Raw genomic sequence first — 10,659 nt, forward strand, 5'->3', positions numbered from 1 at the left:
TAAAATAAACAAAAGTAAGACCCAACATCTGATGAGTGATTGCGTTGCATCACAGAAATGAAGACCGAAGAGAAACATGTTCTGGTAGTGGTTCTAGTTTAGTATATGACTAAATGTAATAATAGAACTAACCAACATCTGGTCAACTAACCCTAGTTAACTAACTTGCTGTACCCGGCATTTCTGCGCGCGAGAATGAACCACTCCGAAAGTAAAATAAATCAAAAACAATTTAAAAAAGCAGTAATAAATAATCGGGATCTGACGGCTCTGCAGATTCCGTTAAATGGGGTAACGTCGTTAGACTAATTAAACGGCAGAAAGGCTCGCATAAACGACGTAACGGGTTTCTATGAATGGTTCAAGCGAGGGTAAGCGATAGCCGTCAGATCACTGATCTACGGTCAGAAATTACCGGAGCGTGGCAGAAGATGTATATAAACAAAGCATTTCGTTCTATCACTGAGAACAAAGAAGAAGAAGAAAAACACCTTATACCTATTTTCCCCTGTTTTAATTTGTTTCTCTAAAACTTTTTTAATTTCTTTGTTTCCACCGTTCTGTTAAGCCAAACTTTGACGCAAATTCTGATTAGTGAACGGTGAATGTTGAGGATCTTCTACCTTTTGAACATTGAATAAGGTTTCGTGTAGATAAACGACTGCAATTTCTTCAATTCTGTTTCATCTTTTTTGTTTTTCTCTCTGGATGTGGAGTAGAATTCAATCGCTAATTCGACTTTGTTTTTTCTGTTCGTTTTTTTTTTTCTCTCTTCTATTTGCAGGTGTGTTTGAGGAGGATTTGGCAGAATTTGTCAGAATCACATTGCTAATTTTCTCCTGAAGGTTTCGTTCCTTCATTTGTGATATTTAAAGGTGCTTGATAGTTTCTTATTTCTTGTTGTGGAGGTTTGGAATTGAGCCAGAGGAGGAGTTTTGTTCTTTTCCTTTATTTCGTGTTCGCCTCTGTGTTAAGTTGTTTGTGGCTGTGTTTTTTTTTTCTTTTTTTTTCGCATCCGCAGATACATTTCTCCGGAAAAAAAATCGCCGAATTTTGAAACTGGACTCTCTGCTAGATTGTGCATGAGTTTGTACTTGTGGCCATGTTTGCAGATCGAAGCTCTGCTCTGAAATGTCGTTATTAGTTGGATTTTAGGAATAGATTTGCATTTTTCGAAGCTTCAGAACTGAAAACAGCGAGCTTTTCTTGTGCGCCTTAGGGCTTGGGTTTGACGGAATCGGATTAGTTTAGGTGAGAAATTATGATATACTCACCTAAAATCGGAACTCTAAGGTGTTGATTTTCATCGTAATGTTAATCCAATTTCGGTTTTCGTTTTCGGTTCCCTGTTTTCCCCCCTGCCTCTTCGTTTATTTTGAAAAATCAAAAACTGACCCATTGCTTTTAACAACGTCTGCAAGTTTTTGGTAATGCGTTGATTTTTACGGTTCCTTTCTGTTTTAAATTTTTGTTCGTCCTCTGGATCTCTTTCCCTTGCAAATATTTTGGATTTTTTTTAATTGTTTAATTTTTCTATCGCTTACACGTACAGTGGATTTTAAGTTCTCTGTTTCTCTCCATTTTTTGGCGATGATTCTTTCTCTGTTTTTATGTGCAGTTTCTTTCTCAATTCTTCCTTTTGCTTTCTCTTGCGCTGTTTGTGAATCCAAATGTTACTCAATTGGCTCTTGAATTGGCTTAAAGAGCAAAATCTGAACAACAAACCTTACTCAATCGTTGAAATCCATGGAGTCAAGTTAACCGATTGAACGATTAATGAGATAAATGACTGCTAAGTCTTACGAAGAGAAGCCATTGATCCTTCCAACTTCCAAGCTCTCTTGTATTGATTGTTTTTAGCGTTTCACAAACAGTATTTCCCCTCAAATCTCGCAAGTTCCTATCCATGTGCAAGTAAATTGAATCCTATTATAAATTTGGTAAAAGATTATCTTAATCTAAAACCCCTTTATCCCTCACAATTTTCATCAACCATTCTTGTCGTGACCTTGAAGAAGATGCTCACACCGCACGATTCCCATGGCTTTCATTTTTCTTTCCTCTCTCGAAAACCGTGGACCCTCCGACGCGCCCCCTTTTTTCAACTAAATTATAATCTACTAGACGCGTAATGCATCATCAACATTAACATATGATAATATAAGCTTGGACAGTATCCCTTGTTGTTACAGTAGTGGCGGATAATACAAATCCAACACCGATTTCAAGTTTGTTGTGTGTAATCATATATATTCTTTTTTGTTATTCCACTAATAGCCCCCTAACTTTACCTCATTAATGATGATGATGACAGGTAGCGAGGGGAGATGGATAAAGAGTCGCATATCCATAACAACCATGGCAATAGCAACAACAACATTGCTAGCGTTAGAGAAAGAGACAAAAGCGGAGGAGGGGATGGTGGACCCGGGTCGTTGTTGCTGAGGGGTGGCACCGATGGTATGAGGCACTCAACGACGTCGGATTTGGTGCTTCAGTGGGGTAACCGGAAGCGACTTAGGTGCATGAAGGTGCAGGTCAAACACGACTCTTCTTCCAACCCGGTTCAGAGAACAACGGTTCGGGTGGATCGGCGGGTGGTTAGAACCGAGAAAGATTCTTCAAATAGACCCTTACCCTTACCCTCTGTCGCTAATAACAACAATAATAGTAGTCACCAAAATAATAGTTTTAATCAGAGTAACGGGTATCTGAATCTCCGTCAACGGCCCCCTTCCCCGCAGCAACTTCCTCCGCGTATTCTCAGGTATTTTTGTTTGCATCTTCCCTCAATTTTTCTTCTGTTCAATAATTTTTAAGAAAAGAAGTAGAGGTGTTGGATTGAAAACAGATCAAACCAAGATAGGATTTACATGGACTTAAGAATGATATTGGATTGGTACTAATCTGATTTGATTATTTCGGTGTTTGAATTAGATCAATTATTTTTTAATTTTGCCTTACTTTTTTAAAGAATATTATTTTACCTTTTTTAACAAACGAATACAATTATATTAATTAAAATAAGAGTACGAATAAAATAAATTAAAATAAGAGTAAATCCGTAAATTATCGCATAAATTTTTTAGTCACTATTTTTTTTTAAAAGATGACTTTAAATAAAATATCAAATATATAATTTTTTTATGAGTATATCAAATATATAATAAATATAAAAACTCTGTTTAAACTTTCAAATCACAACTTGATTTAAATTATAAGTATTTTGTTTTCTATTAAAACAAATGTATGCGTATAATAATTATAATTTTCTTAGGATAAAATAACATAACTAGTATAAATTTAATATATTTATGCAATTAGATTTGATTTGTTTCGAAGATCGAAATGAGCTGAAAAATACGTTTTTTTTCCGTCTTTCTATTAACAGTTTGTTCAATATTTTTCTAATGATTTAGCAGTTTGAAATACTCGGTTCTCGGACATTTTTAGCAAGAATTTTGTTTGTTCTTATCGATATTTCCCATCATAAAAAATAATTTTTGATTTTATTCGTGTCCAATGGTCGGCTAATGACTTCAGATCTAGTCAAAAATCCGACTAGCTTGTAGGAAATAAATTATTTATAGGATTTGTGTGGAAGTGGTGGATTCATGTCTGCCACCGAATTTTGTGCGGGGGCCGACTATATGTGATGAAAGGCAACATGTAAGTCTCTTATGTCAGTCACAAAATCTTCAGCTTCAAATGTTACTGTGAATAAAAAAAAAATTGGGCGGTGATGACTGGTTTCCCAGTTAGATGATGATCCTGTCCTCTTAAGTAGCATCGAAGGTATTTGCTGCATTTGGGCTGAATATTTATCATGACTCATGAGGCTTATATTTTGTTCACTCTCCAATTGGTCAGGTCCTCGCGGATGTCTCATCCAAATTAAAGAGGAGCTCACGGTAAGTGCGTGAGGTCGTCTTCTTTTTTTTCCTCAATTTATTTCCAAATATTATTCTTACTACAATTTAGGAAGTTCGCATTAATGTGCAATGAATAATGGTTGCCTCACCAATGCCTTTATTAATTGGCTTTTGACTAGGAGTATAATGTTTAGAAGCCAATAAAAACAAGCAAATTGTTGTGCTAGTTCTGCGTTTGTGTGGTTGGGGAAGTCTTTGGTAACAAATCTGTCGATCTAAACTACGTTGAAGATCTGAATCTAAGCTTGCCTTTGCAATAGAAATTTTGATATTTCATAGTTGATATTCGTGATATATGACATCTTTTGGTGCTTTGTTTTCTGTCTGCAAATTGAGCCTTTAATAAACCCTCTCAGATCTTTATGTGGTATTTTATGATGTGGAATTTTGTGTAATTATTTTACCAGGTGGATTTGATTTTGATTTGATGCTTTTGTTTCACTGTTTATGATTGTATTCATATGATACATATTAAGTATAATACCAAACAAATAGGGTATGATGTCTAATGATCATGATTCATGGAGGTCCACTTTAATCCTTGGGAGATCACGTTTCATGGACCTTAGAAAAGTAGCTAGAACTTACTCCTCCTCCGTCATACCAGATCATATTCTAATCTAGGTCTACAACACTGTACCGGAACCCCTAATTATCATGAGGATTACTCCGAGTCTTTGTCGGGAACATGGAATGGAGGGTCTCCTTCCACGTGTTCATCTAAAGTCGTTTTCTACAAGAAAGCCCTTTGTGGCCGTTTGATGGGGTACCAGGTGTTGGATCTGGTACGACCCATTTTGTATTTTAACACGTAGTAAAGTAAAGCCCATCTTCTCTTCAATAGCCAATACTCTAGATCCAACGGCCCCAAACTTGCCGTGGAACCAGCTGTGCCCGTTATAAGGAATCACATGCACAAATCTCGCAAATATCCATCTAAATCTTTTCATCTTAGGAAGTTAAATAAATTAAAGGCACACCAGCCCCCGGTTTCTCAAAGCACAATACAAATACCTCCAAGAAGCCAAAAATCAGCCCATATTTTACGCAAAATCCGTTGATATCCCAATCCCAACTTCTTCAACCCCGCGATCTAGATCGACCCACAAGGTCAATTTGGTAAACCCACTATTCCCCTAAAGTTATTTTTCGTATAATTATTATTATTTTTTTTTCTAAACAACAAAAATACTTCTCAATGCATATTTGTTTTCCCTATTTATCACGTCGTGTTTCGCGTTCTTATACAGTTAAGAAACATATGGGATAATCATATGTGGGTTGTGCTATTTTTTTTTATATATATTTATTCATCTTACTTAGGAATTCGGAGAATTCAAGTGCTATGAGAGGAGGCCAAAGCAACGGGAGTGTTAGGGGAATTGCATCACCGGACAGGGGTGCGCACGATAAGAGAGGGACCCATAACAACCACCTTAATGACAATAATAACAAGTCTGTGGTCTCATCAGACACCGCGCACGATAGCAAGAAGGGTGGTGGTGGGTCGCCGTCCGGCAGTGGGGATGCTGCTCCGCCGATGTGGCTGCCAAAGTTCGTGATTGCCTTGACCAACAAGGAGAAGGAAGAAGATTTTCTGCTCTTGAAGGGTTCTAAGCTTCCCCAGAGACCCAAGAAGAGAGTCAAATTCGTACAGCGCACCCTCAATGTAAGCTCAACTACCCTTGTTTGCTTTACGTTCATTCCACTTTAATTTTGTTATCATATCTTCTCGATTAAGTATTTTTTATATGGACCATCTCTCAAATCTTAGATCGGAGAAATTATTGCATTAAACGTAATTAATTATAAAAGAATAGAGTTTTTTTATCACGTAACGTAATTTAGGATTTGAACTAAACGCTTTGTAAGAGTTGTTACGACAATCAACTAGAATAGTATAATTTTCTATAAAAATTGTTGCCTGACTTAATTATAATTAGTGCGTAGTGTTTTGGTGAACATACGATATTATGTGAAAATTCTTGTTTTTTTAAAACGTATGCAAATTTTAATGTAACTCGTCTATTTAATTTAATTGAGAGTAATGGATTTGGACATTTTTTTTAAAACACCTTACCTACATTTCTTATTTTTCTCCATTTTTTTCCTATTACATGTTTTTACCTACTATATCTATATATTTTTTTCTCCCTATCACCGGATGTTAAATAGCATTTGAGGAGCTTAAAAATCACTTTCCTTTAATTTACAAGGAGATCATACGAGATTTTCACCTAATAATAATCACGTTAAAACTTTAGCATCAGAAAATCCTTCTCAGATTGTTTTTTCAACTTTAAGCTCGAGGAAAGAAATAGGAATGAAATAGAGGGGGAGAAATAAAAAGTGAAGAGAAATAAATAAAAAAATTTGATGGTTTGGTTGAGAAAAAATATGTAAAAAATAAGTGAAAAATGTATAAGAAATAAATATATAATTATATATAAGAGATAAAAGACAAATAAATAAATAAATAAGTGATATTCATTATCTTTTAATTTCTGTCTTCTTTATTTATTTCTCTATCTGTCTCTTCTTTATTTTTTTCTCTGTCTGTCTCATTTTTACTCTCCTATTTTTATCCCCCTCCGTCTTATTTCTTATTATTTTTTTCTCTATCAAACAAAGTGAAAGATAGAATTTTGTATGCCATTCCTTCTGCTTTTTTTTTTAACATATTATGTGACTGTTGTACGGTAGTGGGTGTCTTCTCTTTTCTTTTACTTTTTAGACCTCTGCCTGGTTGGCAGCTATGGATGGGTTTACACGCGTCAGCGGAAGCCTGGTTCACAGCGAGTAGTGTGGGTCCAAAAGTTCTGTTAGGAAACTCAAAAGTCCAAACCCTAGTTATTGTAACATAATAAAGGTACTCGTTAATTAAACACTTGTTTAAAAATTAAAAATATCTTTTAATGAAAATCACGATGATAATATATTAAAAATTATAAAAATATATATATAAATCACACATGTATTTCTTAACAAAAATTGAAGTTTGATTTCTTACTCGTGAACTAGTTAGTAAATTTATGGATTGAATTTTTTAAAAGTTCAAACTAATAAATTCATTTTATAAAAGGGAATCAATTAATTAATTTTTTTTCATAAAATAGATCAGTTTGATGTTTTAAAAATATAGATTGGAATTTTATAAATTAGATTGATGTGGTGTGATTATTCACTTGTACTAGTATTTATTTAAAAGAAATTAAATTGAATTAATCTATTTTGTAAAAAAAAAATGGATAATCAAACTAGTTTTGCAAAGAAAATTGGTTCAAATTTTTTTTTTTTCCTAATGAATGGGATTGGTTTGGATTTTTTTTCCCCTAAGTATTACCTTATTAGTGGCAGTCCTACATGGTGACGAGGGTTTGCAACCCTCAGTTTGAAAAATTACGTGTGAATATATAATTTTTTATATTTTGCATCTCTTAATTTTATATATATGAACCTACACTTTTAATATTTTACTTATTATAAATAAATATCTAAGTTTTTTAATGTATTTTATCCTTCTTAATTTTATAGTTTTGAACCTATGAGTCCAAGATCTGGGCACTGACTTTACCTTTATAAAAACCAAGTCTGTAGAAAAAGTTATATATTCTTACTAAACTAAAAAAATATTACAAAAAGTCCACTAATAATATTTTTCCTTAACTAGTGTTATAGGTTAGCATTTGTCAATGAAAAAACTTTCTTTCTACTATAACCCAGATAACATTTATACATACTTAATCTTATTCAATTTTAATATCTGGCCTTGTAGAATTATGTATAGATATTAAATTATTTTTAAAAAAAATTTTTGGTTATCGAACTAGTATTTAAAGATTTAATATGATATTAAAGTTTAAAAATATTATTGCTTTATTTAGTACGAATATGGTGATATTTTAAAACTTTGATGGACTAATTTGCTTTATAAAACTTTTAAAAGATAAACTTAATGATGTAAACTTAAATATTGTATCGAAGTGTTTTAAAAAAATATATATATACATATTATTATTTTAATCATTACAGCGTCATAAATTCATTATTTTAAATTATTTTTTTTATAAAGACTAGAAGGGTGGAGGCACTTTGTGTCTCTAATAATTATACATAGAAAAATATTAAAAATTGTAGAAGATATAAGATTTTTTTTTACATTTCAAGAGTATAAATGTTCCCCAAAAGGTAGAGATCAAAAAAGTGGTCGCTAGAATATATTCCCTATGTATAGATTTGATTCAAAACATAATATATATTATTAAAATATACTTTAATCCTAAAAAATTACTGTGTTCAAAAGCATGTCTAACGCAGCACACTGATTGATGGTTGAGGGCCTATCTATCTGATAGCTAGCAAATTTAATAGTAGTGGGACTTTTTAGGAGAAGGGTGAGTTTTTTAAACTGAATTTTGTGCCTTGGAAAATAATAAGTGCCATGCTAATAAGTACTTATATTTTACGGTTTAAGAATCAACAAATAGAAAGCTTATATATGATGGGATTGTGTTCAAAATCAGGAAAGTATACACATACTGTTTACACACTTCAACTTTTCAATAATTTACTAAAGACTCTGGTTAATATTTTCTAAATAATAAATATTTGGGCTGGGAATAAAAAAATATGCACTTGGTGCACGGCAACATCCAATTAGCGTAATCAAGCTGTGGTGTGGACTGAGCTTATTTCTATGGCATTCATTTTATTCATTTAATATTTTGTTGTGCAGTACACTAAATTAGGTGGCGAAATCTTATAATAGTCTAGTACTTTTAATACAATTAAAAAAGGTTGTTCCGTAATAATTCCCTTAAGTTTGTTGTAGTTGCAAAATGTTTTATTCTATTCATAAGGTTATCTTTTTCTCGACTAATTAAAAAGATTCAAATGATATTTTTATCAAAAAATCATTTGTGCCAAAGATCATTTTCCTAAATAAGGAAAATAATCATTTCCCACCTAAGGTGTCAAAACGAAAAAAAGGAGAGATAAAGAGCATAGAAACAAAGTAATAAATGTGATAGTTTCTGTGATAAGAAAGGAAGAAAGATAGAGAAATACAAATATAAATTGACATATATATAAGAAGGATGTAAAAAATGGATGATAAAAATTCAGAACTTAATAAATAAAGCTTCTTTTATTTTAAAAAAAAGTAATTGTTTATATTTTTACCATTTTTTTTATATATAAAAAAGTTCATACACATTACTTGTCATATTAGTTCATACATCTTTATCCAAGGAAGAAGATATAGAAAGAGTGGGTGTATATAACATGTCAGATAAGGGAGAGAAAATCATAGTTGCTTGGTCTATGTAACACTATTTTGTGTTGGGTTTCTTGTGGGTTTGTTCACAAGGCTAGTAGTTTGCATGTTTGATAGATTTTTCATAAAACCACCAAAATTGAACAAGGTGACGAACCAGAAGTCGTGGGTGCTCCGTGGACGTGCCCATGTTTATATCGTGATCTTGGAGTTTGGTTGCGTCTGTTGGAAAATAACATTATTGTTTGGCAGTTGTTAGTTTCTTGACAACTTCCGCCCATTGTTCATGTTTCCATTTTCATTAACGGTCTAAATTAAAATCTCCCATTGTTCATGTTTCCATTTTCATTAACGGTCTAAATTAAAATCTCCAAATAACTTTTTGTTCACTTTGAATGTGTTGCAGCTCGTGAGTCCTGGTACATGGCTGTGCGATCTTACTCTTGATCGATATGAAGTTAGGGAGAAGAAGATAACCAAAAAGGTAGGGGAAAAAGATAAGGGCTTTACCTGCTTCTGCTGTGTCGTGATCATATCATATATCTTGATACACAAAATAATGGCTAGCTAGTGTGTTTGTTTTTGCACGTAAATAAAGAAACCTAATTTGGGTTTTTATGCAGAGACCAAGAGGGTTGAAAGCAATGAGCAACATGGACTCCGACTCTGAATAGAAGCAAGGCAACCAGTAAAGTTGTTTTCTGTAGTCTTAAGCATGGCAATGAGAAATGTTGAGATATTGTAAAGCATGGCATCGCATTCCTGCTTAATCAAATACAAATTAGTTTCGCTTTCACCCTTATTTCTCATCCTTTTCTTTTTGGTCTAACCTCATTTTCTCACCTTTGTGAATTGTGAGGCTGCGCATGGTTTGGATTTCTGAAAAAATCGAACCAAACCACTATAAAACTTAGTTGACTGAGCTCTTTTTTATAAAACGGTTTGGTTTGATTTTTTTTTTTTCTTTCTCAAAAGTATTTGATTTGATTTAATTTGGTTATTCATTTCACAGTTATATGTAGTTTTATTTTTTCTAAGAACCAAATCAAATTAAACCAAACCTCTTTAGGTTTGATTTTGTAATTGATTTTCATTCGGTTCATTGTTTTTCAGACGCCTGGCCTTTTTCATTTTGGTCCAAGATTTTCTCACCAATGTTAATTTTTGTTCTGAGAAGCATCTCCCCGCAAATTATGACAGGAGTCCCATCTTCAGCTGAAGGATGACTTCAAGCTATGGCATATGGCCCATGGGTGTCGATTTTCCGCCTTATTGGCGGACCCATGGACGGACAGAGACTAAAAAAAATCTACCATAGTAAAAAAACCTCAAGAAATATAACTTTAACGAAAGGAAAAAAAAATAAAAATAAAATCTGTGGTCCATTGTTTCATTTAATATCACAACATATGCAGATGGTAATAATTGTTAAATTATTGCCTCTTTTGGACT

General features: G+C 33.0%; 1 protein-coding gene across 3 annotated transcripts; it reads left to right on the forward strand.

Annotated features, from left to right (window-relative positions):
* The first annotated feature begins 456 nt into the window (after nucleotides 1-456).
* Nucleotides 457-10,003, forward strand: LOC109804923 (uncharacterized). 3 transcript variants are annotated; one of them, XM_020366847.3, is made up of 7 exons: nucleotides 457-642; nucleotides 785-875; nucleotides 1,022-1,251; nucleotides 2,315-2,767; nucleotides 5,256-5,601; nucleotides 9,614-9,691; nucleotides 9,831-10,003. In XM_020366847.3, exons 4-7 carry the CDS (start codon nucleotides 2,328-2,330, stop codon nucleotides 9,879-9,881), a joined length of 915 nt encoding a protein of 304 aa, XP_020222436.1. In that variant the 5' UTR covers nucleotides 457-642; nucleotides 785-875; nucleotides 1,022-1,251; nucleotides 2,315-2,327; the 3' UTR covers nucleotides 9,882-10,003. The 3 variants fall into 3 exon arrangements, with proteins under 3 accessions (XP_020222436.1, XP_020222435.1, XP_020222437.1); XM_020366846.3 differs by lacking the exon at nucleotides 1,022-1,251; XM_020366848.3 differs by lacking the exon at nucleotides 1,022-1,251 and having other exon boundaries at nucleotides 785-845.
* Nucleotides 10,004-10,659: the final 656 nt, after the last annotated feature.

Source organism: Cajanus cajan, chromosome 9, assembly GCF_000230855.2.
Source record: "Cajanus cajan strain Asha chromosome 9, NIPB_CcT2T_4, whole genome shotgun sequence".
Taxonomy (NCBI): Eukaryota; Viridiplantae; Streptophyta; class Magnoliopsida; order Fabales; family Fabaceae; genus Cajanus; species Cajanus cajan.

What these genes read in the sequence shown, in the direction of transcription:
- LOC109804923 (XM_020366847.3), top strand. Translation starts at nt 2,328, where the DNA reads ATGGATAAAGAGTCGCATATCCATAACAACCATGGCAATAGCAACAAC. An exon ending in CTTCCTCCGCGTATTCTCAG is followed by an intron (nt 2,768 to 5,255) that starts GTATTTTTGTTT and finishes CATCTTACTTAG; the next exon opens with GAATTCGGAGAATTCAAGTG. An exon ending in AGAAGAAGATAACCAAAAAG is followed by an intron (nt 9,692 to 9,830) that starts GTAGGGGAAAAA and finishes GTTTTTATGCAG; the next exon opens with AGACCAAGAGGGTTGAAAGC.